The 22,905-nt window shown below is 36.3% G+C and overlaps 1 protein-coding gene across 1 annotated transcript; it reads right to left on the bottom strand.

Annotated features, from left to right (window-relative positions):
* Positions 1–2,698: 2,698 nt before the first annotated feature.
* Positions 2,699–22,743, bottom strand: LOC139980213 (acid ceramidase-like). The gene is made up of 12 exons (XM_071991713.1): positions 22,524–22,743; positions 20,991–21,122; positions 20,529–20,618; positions 19,392–19,470; positions 18,315–18,389; positions 17,739–17,784; positions 16,314–16,458; positions 15,546–15,682; positions 12,142–12,273; positions 11,614–11,737; positions 7,703–7,759; positions 2,699–4,255 (listed from the first exon to the last, which is right to left on the bottom strand). Exons 1-12 carry the CDS (start codon positions 22,599–22,601, stop codon positions 4,166–4,168), a joined length of 1,185 nt encoding a protein of 394 aa, XP_071847814.1. The 5' UTR covers positions 22,602–22,743; the 3' UTR covers positions 2,699–4,165.
* Between the last annotated feature and the right edge of the window lie 162 nt (positions 22,744–22,905).

Genomic DNA, 22,905 nt, shown 5'->3' with positions numbered 1-22,905 from the left:
TGGGCAAATATCGATCATAATCTATAAATGGACAGTGATTATTATTTTATGCATAATCACAATTTTTTAAGTTGAGCCATCGACCAAGTAAAAATTCGTATTCAAAATTATAACAATGATTGCGCAATATGTTCCCTTCTTGGTTATATATAGAACATATCTGTTGTTTCTTCGGGAATTTTGGTCATAATGTAATTGTATGCACAATGTCAGATAGTACGTGTGTTTGTTCAAAACATGTTTCTTAAATATCGCCCTCTAATAGATTATCTGACCGCTTTACTACCACTATTTTTTTTATAGGTCATCAGTTTTGCCGCCAAACATTTTGCAGGAAAGTCAAAATTTTATCACCCATGCTTTAGATTGTAGCAACTTATATATTTTACTGCCGTTCTCCAAGAAGTTATATACACACTGAGACATTTCATGAACTACTTTAAAACCCCTTCACTTGAAGTAATGTCTAAAATCAGAGCATCTAAGAAAGTGCCTTTCCAAACTTCTAGCAAGTTTTACGCGGGCTCAAAATTTGGGGCCAATATTGATGACCTTTAAGTCAACAATAGAAACCTAAACTAATCTGCAAAATAATGACAATGGTCATTTCAGGTAATATTTACCCGAAAAAAAGTATTAATACTTGCTGCTTTATTCTAGTCATATTTTCTTTAAAGTGACGAGATAAGGATCCAAATGACACAATACAAAATCGTAATCTAGACAAACCATGTTCCTCCTCTCTTTTTAGGGGGGGGGGGGGTAATCACCATAACTCGATCACATGATTAAACCACTACAAACAGTTTTGTAATTAAGTTATCAATGTTTCTGTGACTTTCTTTAAGTTCATTCCAATTCGAATGTACGGTATTCTATCACGAAAGTCTCGCGATAAACAAAATTTCCGACAGTCGCGCGATTTTGAATGTATTATTAATGTTTCGCATGTAGCACAAAATATTGAAAAAGTAAGCAAATACCCTTTGCAGTTCAAGCGGAAATTCGATTTGGTGGCAATTCCACGTATAAACTAATGGCATACCGAGAATATAATTTAGTGTCTTGGTAAATATTTTCAATATTTATTTCCATTGGTTAAATGAACATTTTACCTGAAGGCCTGCTTATAAAATCAACAAGAGTACATAAATCGTGCCTCAAAGGCTAGTTCAGTCACGATATTTCAAGTTGATAGTGGGTATAAAATGTTATTAAATATACATCAATGTACAATTATACGCAAATTAAAAATAAAATAAAAGAGTAATTGGATATCTGTTTTGAAAGTTTGAGCGGCTGCATGCCTGCTTGGAATTACAAACAAAAAAACAAGTTTTTTTCCCAAAGATTTAAAGTTCATATCGGCTTTTAAAAAGATAGTTTTATATTATACTTATAGTCGCTAAACTGGTCTTATCAAAAGTTTTAGCTTGACTCAACTATGCAGTTATTGCCTCATTTGATCAAAATTTGTGTTTTTATGTATCATCACAAAAAGCTAATTTGTTGTTAAAATATCTATTAATGATGAAAACACATTCTGATCATATATCAGTATCAAAGGCCTATAGGAAACCTCGAATAAGTTGGAGGGGGGGGGGGGGGAGTTATCGAGATTCGGGGCCATTTCCAAAGAAAATTTTGTGTTTGTGTATAGGCCTAGGCAGCTATAGCAAATTGACATTTATATAACAAATGATATGCTCCACCCACCGCCATCCGATTCTAGTCTGAAACCCCCAGCACTTGAACACACACCCCACTATAGGAAATTATTTAGCATTCACATTTTATTTAACGATTCGTAGGTTTGTGTTCACATTGAAGTACTCAAATCTTATACAAAATTATGGTTCATGGATAGCAAATTGAAACCAATGTTTTAGAAATATACGTGTCTATTACATGTAGCTGCTATAATATTGGATTTAGCCTATATACTATATCGTTATAGGACAGTTGACCACCCGTACACATATACTTAGCCGTCACCATGATTACCTGCAAGGACTAAAATTAGATAAATATAAACCGAAGGTAAGTTAACCACAATCAGATCCGCCGGGTTTCTACCGCGAATCTGTTAATAAGTTATGTTTCATATGCACGTAAGTTTGCGTTTATAAAAATCTTTTTTATTCTATTCATTTTTGCAAAGCTCTATTCAATACATCTGGTGATTTAGCGGAAGTGAGTTCAACCTTGGGATGTGAGGGTGGGGGGGAGGGGTAACTACGGTGACTTTAATATGAGCGGGAAAGCACAAAGTTACCGCAAAAGTTAAATACAAAATGGATTTATATCTGTTGGTATTCCGTACAACAAATGCCAATATTTAAGTGATTTTCAACCAATGGGAACTTACATTTTGTTAACAACATGACACTTATTTCCACAAAATGGCACTTTTCAATTACAAAGAATGGAAAGGGTACTTTCTGACATATTGGGGGGGGGGGGCACTTCTTCTTAACTGAAGGGGAAAATTATAAGGTTTCCACAAAACTGGAGGGAGGGGCACTGCTGATCTGATGTATGGTTAATGTGTTTAATAAGCAAAACCAGAGGCTTAAGGAAGAATTTCCCAATTTTTATATATATATTTTTTTTGGGGGGGGGGGGTTGGTTGGTAGATAAACTCCAATTCGAAATTGTTTTTGCTCATACACAGAGAATTAAACAGATTAATGATAAATTAGATATAATCATATATTTCATCACAAAATTGAATAATGCATAGGGCATATTAAAAACAAGTTTAAAAACAATACTTAAAAAAAGTGATTGAAGCTCTAGGAATATAAATGGTATTGGGATTAAAGGATAAAAAATATAGCTATTAAATGAATGATTGATGGAAATAATATTTAAAAAAAAATAAATAAAACGACACAATTCCTTAAAATATTTGTTACATGAGATAGATCATTTTGAAGGCAAATGTTTACAGCTGCATAAAACCTTATATTTACTAGCAGGAAAGACATAATCTTCACCAAGATTTATAGTTAATTTGAGATACAATGATAAGAATAAGAATGAATGAGATATGAATATTTGGCTCACAAAAGCATAATTTTAACTAAATCAACCATTTTCAGAGCGTCTCCATTTTGCATCAATATTACGTAACTTAATTAAGATGCATTACAGTAATCAACTAAAGACCACGGCAATTACAGACTGATGAATCGAAGATAACTTTGCACATATAATTTGTATAAATCTTCAGATAATTTGTGACTTTTAAACTCCTGCTACAGTTAAGAGAGAGGATGATTATTCGGCGATTAAAAATTGACACACAGCAAAAACTGGTATCACCAAAAATTAGAGTCTCACCTTAAAGGGAGTGAAGACTCGCGCAAAAAGAAACGTCTGATGCTGTTAATCTGACCTAGTTTCAAACGGGGTGTAACAGAAGTGTTAGACACCACCATCCCAGAAAATACACACATAGTTTGCTACCGTCGGTAATTAGACACTAGTACACAGTCAATACTGCAGCTACGGTCAATACCCACAACACAGTGTATAGCAGCGATGGACATCTCAGGTCTACATAAAAGATAACAAGATATCACGTTTCATTACTGTCTGCATTTTGTAGCGACAAGATAAAAACTTCACTTGCAAGCAACGGAAAGCTAACTTTTTCAGAGGGTGGCACGCGGTTTGGGGCGAGTCTTCAATGCCTTTAACGTCAGTTTCTTGTTCAGATTATACAGCAAAATTTGAGATTATTATTTAGACATAATCTTTGAATATTCATTAAAATATAAAACAAGTGAGAAATATATAGAAAGAAAGAAAAGAATAGCAGAAAGAATATTTTTGAACAAGAAATCAAGAAAAGCAGTAACTGATATGAACCGGATTCTATCATGTACTGAGGAAGACAAAATGTTGAGAATGACTTGGATTTTTGCACATCATTTTTAGATTTAACACCCCATACCTACCCCCCCCCCCCCTCCTCCACCAATTTCAAACCCATAACAGTCATGCTTCTTCCGTTTTTAAAGAGTTCATGCTTGGTATTACGAATTAAAAACGAATAGGCTAGAAAAAAGTTGCAAACATTTCTGAAAACCTTCAGTTTATTCTTGTGATTACTAAAATCCTCTGTTGTATTGTCTCCTCATGATATGAAGAAATCTGGTTACCAAGGCCAACAATGCTGTGCACAGTGCCTGATGTACGTCTCCAAATGACCGCCGTTGACCTTCATCAAAGCTGTGTAAGTCGTCAACTGTTGGCAAAACAAACAAAAACAAAAATGTAACACCTCATATCTAGTGACCATTTTTCCCCAATAATTGCACGGCAAGTTAAAGGTTGCTAACATTAGTATTTAAACTGAGTCTCTGACATCTGAAACTGATTTCAAATATGAGGAGAGCAAGTTAGATGATGAGCTCTCCACACCCACCTCTCTCTCCACCTCTCTCTCTCTCTCCAGCAACCACATGATACTTTCCGATTCTGATAATGAACGATGTGTTTAAATTTTGAGCCAAAGACAACTTATTTGTTCTTCTGAGCATAAGACTAATATTAACAATTCTGTCTTTAAAAATAGGTTTGAAGTTTCCTAGTACTAAAGTCTTATTCATAAAATGATGACTTATCGATCAGTTTTAACTGAATTTCCATACTACAGTTTGTGGCCTTACTTCCTATAGCAAATATATACAATGAAACTACTGTCGTCAGGATCAATACTTTCAATTCATGTATTGTCTGCTTCTGTTACATTCTCTATGTAAAAGATTAAACATTTGTATGTAGATTGTATCAGGTTAACTCCACAATATAATAAATGAGGAAGATGATAAATTTTGTACAGACTGCTGGAATAGAATAAACGTGGAATAGAATATTGATATAAGGTTGACTGCCTTATACACAAAAGAAGCAATAATTATGCACAATATGCTGTCTGCTTTGTATTGTAAAGAAGAAGATCATAAAAACAGATCCAATTGGGATCCAAATTGTATTTCCCAACCTTTTTTTTTCTTAAAGAGTATAACATGGGTTTAACAGTCAGTCAGTTTTTCCCATGCATTTTTTTTTGGGGGGGGGGGGAGGGGTTGGGTTGGGATATAAAATGTACTTCTCAGTCTAGGTTAAAAGTACCAGATCCATTCCCCCTCCCTCCCCCCCCCCCCCAATTCAGAACAGCTCTCCTGTAATACCTTTCTCCACTGATGCCTGCCTATCTTAGAATCCATTAAAAATTCAAGAAGAAGTAATGAACTATAAGAATAATTCTTTGCAATAGATTCATGCATTCCCACAAATAAGACATGATTCTTGTTAATAAGTTTGAATAACTCCTAAATTCCTATAGTGAACGTTTAGATGCAGTCGTCGATATGAAAGCTATTTTTTTCAACACTGTTCTCGAAGGGAATCACATGTTTCTAACATTCAATTCTTTCCAAAGGTTTGACTCCTTATTTTGTTCCTCTGTTTTCTTCTTTTTCTCTTCTGGTTCAGTAAAAATAAAATATTGAATGACGTTCCTTGTGACCTAGTCTGGTGTGAAAGATCCAGATCAAAAAAAAAATTTAGAAAGAAAACTCAGCAATTACCTTCCTCCATTAATGCCCATCTTATATAACAAAACCACTAAATAAATCAACTAAGTTAACATGTACTTGAACAGCGTGAGCCATTCATTTACCTAATTGATTTCAGCAAGTGTTCCACTCACGTACATTATCAACATAAATTTGATTCATATCACTAGCATAAAGAGCGTGACAAAATCACCCGTACCTCTGTAATGTAATCAATCATTTACAATACAAACCTGAAAGGAAGCACTTTCTTACAAGCACTTCCCTCCATCAGTTGTCGAAAATGGTATTAAATTATGCATGTGAGAAAAAAAAAAATATCTTGTCTGGGAAACACTCCACGCAGGCTTAAAACTCATCCATTTTAGTCCGAAAATTAATCTCCCTAATACACACTTAAGCAGCACATTCACAAATCCAAGTAAAACCTCGTTTGACAGCTGGAAATCACCATGCTGCTTGATAACATGATTCTAGATAGATTACTGTAAACGAAGTGGAAACCATGCATTTATAAAGACATTTGACACAAAATTTGTTTTGTTCTTTCAACTTTTTATGACGTCAGTTAACATTCCATTAGGAATGAAACAGTTCCAGCTACTCACCAGAACTAACACAATTGCAAAATCCACCATGATTTTAAATAAATATGAAGGTATTAGCTGACCCTAATGTTTTGGATATTTCAGCAAAGGGACCCTTGCCCAGCCTTAATGGAACGTGAGGGGTGTGAGTACAAGCTTTCATTGTAGACATCCTTCAGTAGGCCAGCTAAATACTTGACCAAACTAGAACTCCCTTGATTCAGAGTGTATGAGGTTTGCCTATGACATCATGCATGATAAAAAATGGCCGCCTTAGCAACCAAAATGTTGTTAAAGTGTTGAAGATATATATAGACATCACATTTTGATTCTACAATGATACACAGGGGCAAAGTTTTTTCTTTAAGTTGGACAATCTTGAGCTGTCAATGACGCAAGTTTTGTGCTTGTAAAATATTGCACCTAAAATGACAGCTGAACTCATGGCAGCTGAACTATGATATGCCATCTAGCAAAACAAAAGATAGGACGAAAGCAAAAATACGCTGACCACTCAGAGCAGCATCATTTGCCAAGGTCACACACTAACATTGGAGCTACTGACACACACACATAAATAAGTGTACAGCAGTTTAATGATTTGAAGAGTTTGTTCTATCGATCCCTGAGGGCTAGGAAATCTTAAGGCTTATTAAATATTGAAACTCTGTCCGTGACAGGATGACGGATGAAATACTGCCTCAAGCCTTTCTCTCTTCATTGAGTACTCTCATATCAAGATTACCCCATCCAAGAAACTACCCTACCCCCCCCCCTCTTACACAACAATGCACTGCTAGGGACACACACAGACAGCCAGGTTTGGCCCAGAAAAGTTGTATTACCTCTCTTTTGAGTTCCCATGAATCCATGGTACTTTCAAGGGCATATGAAGAATTTTTTTGGTAGGTGGAAGCCCTGACCTCATCCATCATTACAAATGTCCCAATCCCCTTAATTGACCTTGGATCCTGGGGCTGACCCCCCCCAACCCTCACCCCTTTCTCATCATGCCATTGCACAGCAGCATTTAGCAGGCAGTAAATTAGGGAGGGACAGTGTCAGTGATACAGCCCTGATAATAACATTTCTGTTGATCTCTTATGTAGTGATAAACAACATGACTGGCAAGTTTTGTTACCCACCAAAGTAAGAGTTTGCTGGCTGGATGTTTCTTGAAGTTAGACCCAGTCTGTTTTCCTTATACAAATACTGTGCAAAAGTTATACAATTTTTGTAGCCTATCACCTTTGATCATATATAATAAACTTACTAGCCTACCGTCATATGTACTGACTAAGTATGGGCATAATAAACCCTGCCACACCATCTCTCGGTATATAAACTCAGATGTGCGTGTCATAGTTTTATAACTAAACCAAATGGTGCCAGTGCCTAACAGGCTTAAGCAGATGGGTGAAACTAGAGAAGATATTAAACTTGTAAGACTACGAGCTTGGTATCATTTCATAAAAATTAGTTCGATCACTGGTAGCATTTATTATCATGAATTGTTAAACCTACCAGATTCATTACTGGCTTGGTAGACAAGACATCAAAGATTCTTGGAAGTCCAACATCCTGTTGCAAAATAACAAAATGAGGAAAGGGTTTTATTTTTTCCTCAAATGTGTCTTCCTATCATGACTTGTGGAAAATTGAAGTATGAACTAGAAATATAGTGCCCACGATCTGTTAGAAACGTAACTGAAACATTGTAACAAATAATAACATATCAGTGAATATATCATTGTGAAATTATCCAGAATATATTTCAGATCAGGGCTAAGTTTTCATGTTTGTAACCAAATTTCTGTGCCAGCAACCAAAATCATATTTGGAAGTCGTCTGGTAGAAGACTAGTTGCTTAGGATCACATTCAACTTGAAAGGTAACTGAATACCCCTAAGTAGGTGAAATGATTAAATTGATATCCCCATCCATCACCTTGGAATTATTGACAGAACAAAAGTGGTAGTGGCCTATAATCCATGTGAAGGAGACTTTTTGCTAGCCCAAAGATGGTGTTCTATTCACCAAACCTTCAAATCTCTCCTACGGTGTACATATTTTTTATTCTTCGTAGTTTGCTACGTTTCTTCCGACAACCAAATTTGCTGTTCGGACAACTAGACACTAAGACCTGGTTGTCTGAGGGACAACTAAATAACAAGAGCCCAAGGGCACTGTGGTTCCTTGCGTAGGGGTATATGACAATACACATCATATTATCAAGCAAGATTGGTCTCAAATAGTCCAAGTAATTGTGGTCCTACAAAGTACCAACACTGTAGCCAACACTTTTGTGATGACAAATTGTGATCAGATTTTTGATCGGAAGGCACTTTTGAGATCTGAATATGGCGTCGAAAATGTAAGAAATATAAGGTCACCTACAAGCGGGTCAACAGATATGATAACATTGGTGACCTCAAATCACATGAACGTTAAGTTTGAAAATGTTCCACCACCCCATTCACAACTTGTCCCAAAATATCAACCATGTCACACCTTGGCATTGGGAGTTAATTGCATTATATGTCTAAAAATTAACTTTGAACTTGTATACATAACTTCACACACAAAGGTCACCCGGGGGTCAACCCATTGACATTTTTGATTGGTGAGACGTGAATATAGCATCAAAACTATAAAAATTCAAACATTTTTTCTGTGACCATGTTCTCCCACCCAAAATGTTAGTTTTTCAACATTAATTGACCTTTGGTGACCTCACATCACATGACCGTTAAGTTTGAAAATATACCCCTATGCCATTTGCAACTTGTCCCAAAATATCAACCGTGTCACTGCTAGGCACTGGGAGTTATTGCACTAAATGTCTGAAAATTAACTTTGACCTTGTATAACTTTGCACACGAAGGTCACACAGGGGTCAACCTATTGACATTTATGATCAGAAGGTACCTTTAACATCTGAAAATAGCATCGAAACTGTAAAAATCCCCAAAACACTTAAAGATCACCAGAGGTCAAATTGAGGTCACGGGTTACCCAGATGCAGCTCGACAATTGGATTACAGTGAAGCAACTCCCAACCCTAATGGACAATTCGTTCTCAAGTTATTGCAAAATACTAGTTTTTTATCATTAATTGACCTTTGGTGACTTTGGATCACATGACCGTTAAGTTTGAAAATATTCCCCTATACTATTTGCAAGTTGTCCCAAAATATCAACCATGTCACACCTTGGCACTGGGAGTTATTGTACTAAATGTCTGAAAATTAACTTTGACCTCATATAACTTAACACACAAAGGTCACCTTGGGTCAACCCATTGACATTTTTGATCAGTGAGACGTGAATATAGCATCAAAACTATAAAAATTCAACTATTTTTTCTTTGCCCATTTTCTCCCCCCAATATACTAGTTTTTTAACATTAATTGACCTTTAGTGACCTCGGATCACATGACCGTTAAGTTTGAAAATATACCCCTATGCCATTTGCAACTTGTCCCAAAATATCAACCGTCACACCTTGACACTGGGAGTTATGCATTAAATGTCTGAAAATTAACTTTGACCTTGTATAACTTCGCACACGAAGGTCACACGGGGGTCAACCCATTGACATTTATGATCAGAAGGTACCTTTGACGTCTGAAAATAGCATCGAAACTGTAAAAATCCCCAAAACACTTACAGGTCACCAGATGTCAAATTGAGGTCAAGGGTCAACCCGATGCAGGTTGACAAGTAGATTATATTGAAGCAACTCCCAACCGTAACAGACGATTCGTTCTCAAGTTATCGCAAAAATACTCGTTTTTCAACATTAATTGACCTTTGGTGACCTTGGATCACATTACCGTTAAGTTTGAAAATATTCCCCTATACCATTTGCAAGTTGTCCCAAAATATCAACCGTGTCACACCTTGGCACTGGGAGTTATTGCACTAAATGTCTGAAAATAAACTTTGACCTCATCTAACTTCACACACAAAGGTCACCTGGGGTCAACCCCTTGACAATTTTGATTGGTGAGACGTGAATATAGCATCAAAACTGTAAAACTTCAAACATTATTTTCTTTGCCCATTTTCTCCCCCAAAATACTAGTTTTTTAACATTAATGGACCTTTGGTGACCTCGGATCACATGACCGTTAAGTTTGAAAATATTCCTCTATACCATTTGCAACTTGTCCCAAAATATCAACTGTGTCACACCTTGGCACTGGGAGTTATTGCATTAAATGTCTGAAAATTAACTTTGACCTTGTATAACTTTACACACAAAGCTCACCCGGGTGTCCACCCATTGACATTTTTGATCGGAAGGTACCTTTGATATCCAAATCTAGCATCAAAACCAAACATTTTCTTTTTCGCCCGATTTCTCCCAAAATAAGCACATTTTTTCTAATGTGACCTTTGACCTTTTGACCTTGGTTTCAGATGTAGTTTGATCTCCTGATTCCAAAAATCAACACGACAAGTCTGTACAGCCATCCTAACTCCAACTGAAAACTTTGACCCCATATAACTTCGCACACAAAGGTCACACGGGGGTCAACCTATCGATATTTATGATCGGAAGGTACCTTTGACATCTGAAAATAGCATCGAAACTGTAAAAATCCCCAAAACACTTAAAGGTCACCACAGGTCAAATTGAGGTCAAGGGTTACCCAGATGCGGGTCAACAATTGGATTACATTGAAGCAACTCCCAACCCTAACTGACAATTCGTTCTCAAGTTATCGCAAAAATACTAGTTTTTTAACATTAATTGACCTTTGATGACCTCAGATCACATGACCGTTAAGTTTCAAAATGTTCCCCTAACCAGTTCACAACTTGTCCCAAAATATCAACCTTGTAGCACATAGGCACTGGGAGTTATTGCAGTTTTAATGTTTTGGGTTTTTGGACCATAACTGACCTTCGGTGACCTTTGTGGGCACCAAAAACAATAGGGCACACCTTCTCCATATGGCGGGTCTATGGTCCAAGTTTGGCCTCAATCCAACTTTCCCTTATTGAGATAGAGCGTACCCAAGCAAGTGTCACAGATGCACACACAGACACACACACGCACACACGCCAACCTGACTACATAGGTTCCTTTTGCTAAAGCAAGGAACCAAAAACTTTAAAACTTGTCCATCATATATATATACTGTATATCTACTATTTTGGCATAACGATCAACCACTGGGTTCGCATACAAAGTTCCGCCAGGATGCTTAGCAGATGTCCTTTTTTCATTTAGTTAAAATCAAATCTTCCTCTGGACTATCCTTTTAAGGAATAATAGTATCAAATGTTTACTAAAATCAATGCAAAAAGCCCCAAAAAGGTAAGAAATATTCACATAATTTTTCTAACTGCAAACGTCCATAAACAAAGACTAAACTATATATTTTGAAGAATTCTTTTCAACGCATGACGGTAGTATCGTTTACCTTGCGGGAGACCTTGTTCATGCATTTCGTAGCTGGTGCCCTTCTGTCATCGAAAAATGGTGGCGCCTTCCAGTTATCATAGTTTGTCTGTACAAGGAACCAATCGGAATCGGAGCCTTTCATCCTAATTTTAAAAAGGTTAAAAAGAAGGGAAATACTTTCAACATTTAAGGAAATGCTATCACTAACCAATCTTCACCAAACGATTTCTCTACTAGAAATGAAAGTCTGAATTATGGCAGGGTCATTACTGTCCAAAGGTTTGAAAAGAAATTCCAAAGTTTATCAGTTGCCTCAGATACCTGCTGGGATACTCCATACCAATTCTCTCCGACAATCCCAAGCACTGTTACCTCATCCTAAAAGTCATCGAATTGCTTCAATTACAAACGCCTATAACATACTACTTCAAAAAACCAGCACACTTGACAGACCTTCATATAAATGTTAACCAGCTAGGAGAATGCAGCAAAGAACTAGATTAGATGGGTTCAGGAAAAAAATTTGAGCCAAATATTATCTTCTTACATTTTAACATCTGCTGTTGATTTTCTGTCTCTAGTAATGATTGCTCCCTGTCCAGTCTTGTTGCCTCCGATGATGATGTAAGCTGGAGCCAGAAACTCAACAGTGGTCAGTGTCTTCATTGCATCATCGAAGCTGAATGAAAATAAAATTTCGACTTATAAGAATTTAAGAACATATCTCAATTTTTTTCCACTTAAACCAGTATCTGCAAGTTAACCATTTCATGCTGACAAACAAGTTGATTGCCAAGTATTTTATTTACCACGTATCTTTACAGTTTACAAACATTCATTGACTACATAAATACACTTTGTCTTGTGCAGTGGGCTGCAAACTTTTGGACCAGCCAAACAGAATCTTCAATGAGGGACTGAGCCACGACACACTAGAACTCCTGCACTCGGAAACGATGCTCAGTATGCATGGAAACTAGCTTGGACTTTAAACTTGATGTTAAAACAAAAGAAAACCATCTTTAATATTGCTCTTCATCAGAAGCGCCAAAAACTGTAGATACATTTTCAAACAGTTTGGAAAATCCTGCAATACACCGGAAAATTTGTCGCAACCCACTTTTGGGACATCCCCATAGCTTGCTGCAGACCAATAGTCTAGTGTATCAATGTTACTGGTGTAGTCCTGAAAATCTGGTGCATTTGGGTATTTTTCTCTCAGTACACTTAGGTGTCAATCAATACAATTGGTGTAGCGTATCAATGTATCTGGTCGATCAATAAAATAAGTGTAGCGTATCAATGTACCTGGTCGATCATTACAATTGGTGTAGTGTATCAATGTACCCGGTTGTAGATTGTGAAAACAAATGATACACTTTATCAATTAAACTTCATGAACAAATGTTTATATTTATTAATAGACTTTGGTGTAGCATGAGGTTTAGTTTGTTCTTGCACTAAATGCTTTCATTTATCGAGAAACTGATTGTACTGTATCAATATCATTTGTGTAGTTTATGAAAACATTCAGCACACTTTTTCACAAATTTCAGGGTATAGTGTAGTTAATCAATACACTCTGGTGTAGCTTAACTGATAGATCTTGTTGTGCAAGTTTGTCGAGGCACTAATAAACTGGTTTAGTTCCTCAAGTCACTGCATCGAGTGTATCAATATCATTGGTGTAATTATGAAAACATTCAGAACACTTTGTCAGTTCACTTAATTCAGTTAATCAATTCACATAACGTAGCTAGTCAGTGATCACATAAGTAGGTAACTACTCTCAATGCCAAGATTTGAAATATTACAATTTTTTATGGGAAGTAAAAAGATGTCCATTGCTCATTTGGTATGTTGAAATATCCTATAGTAAGCCCCATTTTGCAAAGTCCAAATTTTGACTGACACAGTTATCTCATATACTTCCTTGCAATTTTTGTTCCAAAGGCCTGCCTTGCAGGCCGTCAAGAAATTTGTCCACAGACTGCACTTAACTCACAAGTGTCCTATACCAATGATACTGATATTTACTTTGTCAATGCACTGACTAATTGCATAAAATAGCCTCACCAATGCTCTTTCAAATAAGCACAGCTAGCATACGCACATTTCCTGAATGTAAAAATACTAGCTTCCTTCTTTGGGTCGGTTAAAACTTAATAGAGAACTAAGCTTTACCAAGCGAAACCAACCGAACTAAAGCATTGCACCTCTTTGCTGAAATGATGCAATGCGGCAGTTAATAAGTGATAGTTTCTTGCTAAGTCCCACTTTACAAATTTATTCCTCTTTTGACATCCTCTTTTGACATCCTCTTTTGACATCCTCTTTTGGCAATTATTTGTGTACAAAAACGGTCATCCATTGACTTTCAGTTTCACACAGGATGATTATAAATGGCACATAAATCTGGAGGCTTACCTCACTTTACGATGTGATCTAGTACAAATGATCAAATGATTTTAATGAGGTCTCAGTTTCAATGCCACTATCACAATTATCAGAGTGTCAAGCCAATGAGGCCACCATCATGATTTAAAAGCCTGTCAATGGATAATTAGCAAATCTTTCATGGAGCCGCTTCATTATGTGTCTTGGAAGTAGGGTATTATAAACGACAAAATTACCACGTTCTGCCACATGGAAGAATTTTTAACGATTTATCCTGTCCATTAATAGTGATTGAGACAGCCATTTCAAACCACTTGGCTTTCTTTGCCAAGATTTCATTATTCATTTCGAAAATTTTAAATGTTTATATTAAGGTGATCAGACGTCACAGATTTTCATGTACCATCCCCTGATTAAATCCTCTCCCCGGAACTGTCCCCAGTTAATGTGTTACTGTCCATGGATCATTGCAAACTGTGTCTCCGGAATAATTCTCAAAGTTGTTAAAAGGCTCAGAATAATTTTTAAGTCAAACTGAATGCCTGATAGCAAATTCAAACAATGAAAAGTAATGTTCACACCAATATTCACACAAAACTATACAAATTAACTCAAATTTGGGGAACCTTTTGGATAAATTTCAGAACCCACATCAGAAGTCAGTGGCCAAAAATATGACTACTCCATGCCTTAAGTTTTATTAGGTTTCCAAAATCATTATTATTTGAAATAGAATGCAAAGCTGAGGTACCCGTTACCATGCGGTACCAATTATGACGCAATAGCTGTTGGAAATTTCTTCATGTCCACATAACAACGGAAAGAAAGCTCCGCTTGAATTTTTACGAGTAATGACCTATTGACAAGAGACAATGAGCAAAAATGTGCCTGTACAAAATCTTAATTACGGCTCGATTCAACCCACCATAATACTACAAACATTGGCACGTACAATCTGTGTGTACACATTATGAGACTGAATAGCACTATCTTAGTAATTACTGTTAAGCAATGTTTGCTGTGCAGTATAATATTATACAGGATTGGCTATATAACCTGTAACCCATGTCACAGTATTACCTGTCAATGGTTCAGGTATCAAAGAGCTGTTTTATAAGTATACATTCATAGTATATTACTGCTTCAAACAAAGCTGTAACAAACTGGATGCCCTAATAACTCTGGCAATTTACTGAGTTTTATCCTTCCGAACAAATAAACCAAAAAATCTGAAGGTTCTGGTTTAGTTCTATTTCAAAACGAGAAGTCTCGGCATGCCGACTCGGTAGCTTTTGGAAGTGAATCTCTTCGGCACCTTTAATTTATCCGATGAAACTTGGATGGGATCTCAGTTTACAAGGTATCGTGGCTTAATTCTCACAGGTAACCCCCCCCCCACTCAACAAATAGAGGATTAAATAGTGATTGTCACCAACTAAAGGCACATACAACCCAGAGTAGAGCACAGCACAGGTCAGAGGTTTTCAATTCAGCTCTTTTTAGCCAAAAATATGTTTTGCTCTATTCAATACTTGTTATTCTCATCATGCCTACCTGTTGGCACTGAGAAGGGTATCTCTGAGTTCATATCCCATCCACTTGCCGTTATGATCACCAAGCACCCATTCAAGGATGCCAAGGTAGCCGCCGTCCAAATTAAAACGTTCGTTCATACTCAGTGTGAAGAGGTCCTACAAGAAGAAAGCGAACAATATATCATCAATTATAACAACTGTATCCAAGAGAAATCTGTCTGATTCCGCTGTAGAAGTAAAACGACTTTTATTTATTGTCATTTTGCATTTCATATCTCGATGACCATTTTTGCGATATTATTAACAATGCAAATGCAGCGTGACATCATATCAATACTTAGTATACGTTTTGAGGTGAAAACTCAAGTGAATACATTAGCTTCTTGAAGTATCCATGAACTGCTTCTTCTTCATTCTTGATGGAATAAAATGCCAACATGATATTTAAAGGTTTTTTCAAAAACACACTTAAACTTTAAATAAAGTTTAATGGCATGGTTTGACTCTTATTTGGTTACCAAGGCAACGAACAAAGTGATCGACCTTCAGTTTCCATCACCTTCATAATAAAATATGTAATGCATATAATAAGCCTTAACAACTTACTGGTTTAACTCCAGTCAGGACACCAAGGTAACCAGCAAAATGCACTGCCTTGGCAACTGTTTAATGGCATGGTTTGACTCTTATTTGGTTACCAAGGCAACGAACAAAGTGAACGACCTTCAGTTTCCATCACCTTCATAATGAAATATGTAATGCATATAAAAAAGCCTTAACAACTTACTGGTTTAACTCCAGTCAGGACACCAAGGTAACCAGCAAAATGCACTGCCTTGGCAACTGTTTGACCTCTGACCTGGTATTCTACATTTACAATTAGGGGTCTTAGCCTTTCAGTTAAAGCCCACGTCTTGTTTTGGATGTCCCAACTGAGGTAAAACACAAACGTTAACAGGTTAGACGACATCTGTTCAACAGCAGGGATTCACAATACACATCATGGAAAGAATCGAGTAAACTGTCTTCTAAAGCACAATCATAGTTCTTTAACTAATCTTAACCATTTTAGAATGGATTTGAAAACACATATTTTTAAATGTTTAATATGAACACTTTATACTTGTATTGTAATGTAAATATTTGCTCTTATGTTTTAATTATTCCTTTTTATTCTTTGTATTGCTATTTTTAGTTACCTGGTGCAATTTTTTGTGATGTTTGATATCTTTTAGGTATTTATTTCTGTACAGCGCTTTGAGATTTTATTGAAAAGCTCTTTATAAATAGCACATATTATTATTATTTATATTATTGAATGACTTTGTTAAAGCTTCATCCCAGATCTATGGTTCTGTTGGATGCAATTCTCAGAAGGAGTCACATACGTTACTCAAATGGTAGAAAATTTATTTAGTTCTTTGTTCTTAAAGAAAGTTTATACATTCAGCAGTCTTACTCAATTGGTACCAGTCTAATCCAATAAAGCAAAAATTGCATTTTTTGGGATACTTGACCCTCATTTAAAGGGATAGTTCAGAGTCCATGAGCAACATAAAAATATACACATGCAATAAGCATCACTATATGTAACTGTTTCTGAAGCATGATAGCATATACCTATACTTGATTGATGGTCACATATTAGCCTCCACAAGATTGACAGGGAAAGCTTTGTAACAAAGGCTAAAGTGCTAACAGGTATGACCAGACTTCAACGTAGCTATTTCGTGATATTGGTACTTTGCTCTGCAAATTCAGTCCTGTTTATTGGAACTTGCTCACTCTTTCTATTAGAATGTCAACTTCTGTCATAAACTTTAAGTCCAAATTAAAATGTTTCTTTTTAATCAGGTTTTTTCTCAACATGTAACAGTGTAATTGTAACTGTTTTTGTAAAGCGCTTAAGATCATTGCTCTTCAAGAGCAATATAAATGTTTTATTCTTATTTTTATTAATTTGATAGCCTTGGGTATAACAACGCTTAAACCGTACGGCTAAACTTGGGATTCGGTGTCCCACTTTTCAACCAAACATATATGATATTAGACTGGTAACCCTAGGTGCATCCCAGTGTTATCATCACAGAAATCTCACCTGACATCCATCCATTGACAACAGACAATGAACAAAACACAACCAGGCACTGGTTAAAAACAATTAACCACATCATATGACTGAAAGATAAGCGAGAATTTAAAATTAACTTACCCAAGGAACAGACCAAAGTCCAAATTTCTAGCATGATATAATTGTCCTGAAACAAAACGAACACACACAGATTTGAAATAAGCAATGGTTATAAAGTTTACTATAAATCTTCCTGTCGGGGGGAAAAGCATTGTTTTAAGAGGAGTCAGTTACAGTATGCATTTTAGACAAAGCTGAAAAATGGTAGATATTGTAATGGCGTCTGTTCAGTAAAGAATGACACTGCATAGTTGTAAGTTATGTAAACTTTATTGAACAGCTGGTCATCTACCTATATTGGAATTAAACAAAAATTTGCTAATTTTTTTTATGGTTAAATATGTTTGTTTCTAGCTCACCAATGACTTTGTAAAGTATCTATGAAATATTCCCAAGTGTTTATTTCTTCCTACCTCCCCCTACCGCCCCCCTCACCATTTTTAACGAAATGCTGCATTTTATCAACATAAAAAATGACTAAAATCTGGTATCTTAACATCATTGGGATCAATGATACAGTAATGTCTGTAAGCCTGAAAAACATTGTAACCTTGGGAACCATATCCATGTGTCGCAAAACATAAGAGACCTACAAACCTGCTTCGTCTTCAGCTACGATGGAAGTACAAAAGGTGAACACCTCATAAAAGACATTGTAAAGCACCACTTGCCCTGTTGAATAAATCACGCCAGAATATTACAGCGATCGACTAATAGCAAAATAGCAATATTATAAACAGCAGGATGCTGGTCTTTTGAGTCTATTAAATGCAAAAGTGTAAAACTACTCCTCGAGATTCTAAGGGAGAGAAATTACTGCACACTGGTTGAGCACAAGTTACAAGGAGAGAGAACCTTAACTAAATGTTACTGGCCGGCAGAAAAGAAATATTTTATTAACTACTTAAAAGACAAAGCTAATTATTCATGTACTTGAGACAGATTGTAATGATTATCGATGTTGAATATGTAATAGCTGTACATCACCTCTTAGAATGTTTGCTGAAAGTATAAATATTTAAATTGGGCACTAACTTTGAGCCCACAAGCTCATGTAAAAGCAACAACATTCATTGTCCTTTGTCAAATCCCAGTTTGGGACAGCATAAATGAGTTGCGCACCGGTGTACACAAGAGGAGGACGGGGTGAGGGGCTATTTGGTTCTTTTGCTTTAACAGTTGGAGAGCTACAAAAAATACAAGCTTCTAGCCAATGGTCAATTTAAGAATGACTTGAGATTGGTTAATTCGCTTTAACTGCTCTTGATCGTCCCAATTAGCTGCACATGGGTCTATATATTATTATCAAAGAATGGAATCCATACTTTAACACAAATCAGACTTTATCCTGAAAAATCTCAAATTTCATTCTTTCACAAGCTACGATACATCTGCACTTTTGTAACAATTTGGTCATTATGTATAGGACTTTGCTAATTGTGTTTAGAAAAGCATTTTCTCTCTAACATAATGTCATATATGGCTTTGGCTTACCTAACAGTATCCCTGCAGGTTTCAGCTATGCCATGTTCTTCAGATTTAGAAGCGGTTTCCCTCCAGTTGACATAATGTCTTTGGCTTGCCTAATAGTATCCCTGAGGTATCAGCTATACCATGTACTTCAGATTAACAAGCGGTTTCCCTCTAACATAATGTCATTAAGCTTTGGCTTACCTAATGGTATCCCTGAGGTTTCAGCTATGCCATGTATTTCAGATTTGTAAGGCTCTGGAAAGTCTTCAGCCAGGGGTGCCTGAAAGTTGATCAAAAGGTTGCATTAATTATTGACAAAATTTAAAGCACACAATCAGATACATTTTCCAAGATAATACACACAACACATATATTCAACTTTTAAACAAAAAAGTACTGCTGACATGTCAATTACAGTAGCTGAGCATGAGATATTGGCATTGGACAGCACTTTTAATGCAGGTCTTTAACCATCAGACTTGCAGCACGAGTACAACAGCATTCGGTATAGTACAAGTAGAATCCTCAATCCTATGAGTATAACTACATTGCTCTTAGCATGAGAATAAGTACTACATATTGCCCCGAGTAAGAGAACAACTACCTGGCTCTAAGCATGAGTATAAAAACTAAATATTCCCCCAAGTATGAGTACAACTACAGGCTCTAAGAATGAGTATAAATACTAAATATTGCCCTGAGTATGAGTACAACTACCTGGCTCTAAGAATGAGTATAAATACTAAATATTGCCTTCAGTATGAGTATAACTACAGGCTCTAAGCATGAGAATAAGTACTAAATATTGCCCTGATTATGAGTACAAATTCATCACAGTGAGTGCAAACTACATCTTACTATATATGTTTTTGTATGAGTAAGAGTATAGGTTCACTACAATTAAGTCTAATAACCATAGCCTACCTTCTTTCATATTCACTGAAATAATTCTCTAAGTGCTGAGCTTGTTTTCATGTGGATTATGTTTTAAATAGTAAATACTACTTTTTAAGGGCAATCTCCAACCAGAGAAAAACTATATATATCAAATCTGATTAAAAACCCAAGAAAAGAAAAGGAAAAAAAATTACAAACCAATATATTTTTTGATGCATTAGTATAATCACTCATGTAGCTTTCATGAAACATTGCTTCTTGAAATGAACAATCTTAAGACTAAATTTGGTATCCAGAAGAAAAGATAAATCAAATTAAGAGATGGTAAGCTAGTTTTGTGAATATCAACTTCCAACATTATACTGTACAATGAGGAGTACAATACTGTGCCATGGGTGATTATAACATACAGTAGCATGGATTGATCTGTTGGCAACTTACAAACAACTCATCAACAAAATCGATTCCTTTCGTTACATTCTTCAGAAATGGGCTGATCAAGTCGATGATGTCTGCGATAAGTGCTTTTATCTGTAGATGGGAAAGAAAGTTACAAAAATTAATATTTTGGATGAGTTCTCAAACTAGGTTTTCTGTTAAATAAGAAGGGTCTCCACTGGCAATATGCAATTGCTGAGAAACAAATTGCAATTGAAATGAGTCCAAATAATACAGAGTGAAGAGCAAAACTGTGACCATAGTGGTGGGGGAGGGGGCCAGGGAGGGGCGGGCATATATTTGTGGTAGAAAGTCATGGTTTTTTGCCTTACACAGATCTATATATAGGCAATGTTGAGAAAGTGCCTACTGTAATCAACAAGTGAGTAACAGCATTTTATTACGCACTTGAATTAAAGTATTACTATATATATGCACATGAACAAACATATAAAGTTTGCGTACCGCTGGAGTTTTTTCCTTGATAAGTGGTGACCATCTTGCCCCAGGAGAAATATCCAGATTTAAGATGAAACTTTCGGCAGGTTGCTCTGTCGATGGTGGGGGATAAGTTCCATTCCTGCAATCCTCTGTATACTGTAAAACAAATGTGTGTCATGGTATGAAATATGTTTTTCTTTCCTTGCAAAGGTTTTATATACCTCACACAGCAGAAGAAAAGCGGAAAAATATGATACTGGGACATTACAATTGTGCATATTATTATTATTATGATTATTAGTTAACAAAACAAGGTGTAACAAATCTTAGTGCTCTTAAAGCTTCATCACAGCACTTAGGTTGGGAGGATATTACTCTAACGCCTAATTTCTGATAGGCCACGTATAATTAAAGTCTCCCAGAGCATACATATCACTCCTCTTAATTATCAATGGAATTTACACAGATATTCCTACAGAAGGTAGATTAAATCAGTTTTACTAAGGTCATCAACAATATATATCCCCAACTTGCCAGATGAGCACTAGAATGTCATAAAATGGTCAGTTGTGCTGACATTGCAACAAACGTTTAGCTTACAGTGTAAGTTTAAGAATACCTCAAAAATCACAGAATATCATATATGTATGACCATGATGTGGTATAGTGAAACCAGAGAGCTAAGTTATTCAGAAAATACCCATACAGTTACAACATGACACATTTGCACTATCTCTGATGAGGTCAATTCTAGCCTACTGTAAAACTTACCATGAAGCTATCCTGAGGTTGAAGCCTAGTTAAGCATTATAACATGGTTAGCATGGGTTAATTGCAGAATCATACAACTTGGGAGACACCTTTTACAAAAATTACTGGTATCGTGGTCAGTGTATACTGCCAATATTGTGGCTTCTTGGATTGGCAGTTGAGGTGAAATCAATGTGCCTTTAGTGTTTGCGACTGCGAAGCTGGCATCAAAGTGGGAACTACGTGATTGCTGGGGAATCTGCAGTTAAGGTGTCACACCACAATTAGAGTGGTGCAACATCCGCCTGCAAGGTTAAACATTCACGAAAATAGCCCAAAAGACCGTGACAAAGTAACATAATGTATTGACTTGTTGGCATTTTCTGAGTCATCTTCTTTGTTTGATGCTGGATGTTGAAGAGGGCAACATAAATTAATGCTGGTCGAAAAATCGGGAGGACTGAAGGTGATTTGAGGCATTTTGGAACGTCTTGAGTGAAACAAGATTTCTGCAGCGAGAGCTGGAAGATGGGTTGGGGAGCATGGTGGCAAAAGTTGAATGTTCCGTGATAGCTCAAGCCATCTGCTATCATATGGTGGGTAGGACATATTACTTGAAAAATTCTATCTATGCTCTTGCAGCCTTGGAAAGTGACGAGTTTAGTGTGTAAGTCAATGGGGTCAATTAATAGTGTTAAGCCTACCATATTGCAAGGTTATGGACTTCCGACTTAGGAATTCTCTTCGAACTGTACAATTACAATTACAAACACTAACATTAGGCCTTTCAGTTTCAGTATCACTTACCGGAGGAATATCTTGACCGAAAGTTGCAAGAGGTAACCCAAAGATGAGTAATACCACATATTTCACGAGTGCCTTCATGGCTGATCAAAATATAATATGTGAAAATAATTTCAAGTTATAATACTGCTTAGTCAGTCTGTTCGCAATTAAGGACTGGAGTACTGGCTAATTGCTATCGGATGTTTAATTACTTACGGTACGGTACATGCACGGTGCAGTGGAGGAAGTTTTGTGTAGTTGTAATGCTGTAAAGTACAAAACACAACATTACGGAAGCGTAGAAAGAACATGTACATTGTCAATTTGTACACATTGCAAAAGGTGGTAGCATTTGCGCAAATTTTTTGTAATATTTTTAAGGAGACAAATTTAGTGTGTAAAA

This window comes from Apostichopus japonicus, chromosome 14, assembly GCF_037975245.1.
Source record: "Apostichopus japonicus isolate 1M-3 chromosome 14, ASM3797524v1, whole genome shotgun sequence".
Classification (NCBI taxonomy): domain Eukaryota; kingdom Metazoa; phylum Echinodermata; class Holothuroidea; order Aspidochirotida; family Stichopodidae; genus Apostichopus; species Apostichopus japonicus.
Note: the sequence above shows the minus strand (reverse complement) of the source record. Positions and strands in the feature narration are given on the sequence as shown.

Excerpts from the sequence above, each read along its gene's own strand:
- LOC139980213 (XM_071991713.1), bottom strand. The coding sequence starts at position 22,601 with ATGAAGGCACTCGTGAAATATGTGGTATTACTCATCTTTGGGTTACCT. Across the intron at positions 16,459-17,738 it reads GACTTTGGTCTGTTCCTTGG|TTGGGACATCCAAAACAAGA; the intron begins GTAAGTTAATTT and ends GTTTTACCTCAG. Across the intron at positions 11,738-12,141 it reads TCAACAGCAGATGTTAAAAT|GATGAAAGGCTCCGATTCCG; the intron begins GTAAGAAGATAA and ends TTTTAAAATTAG.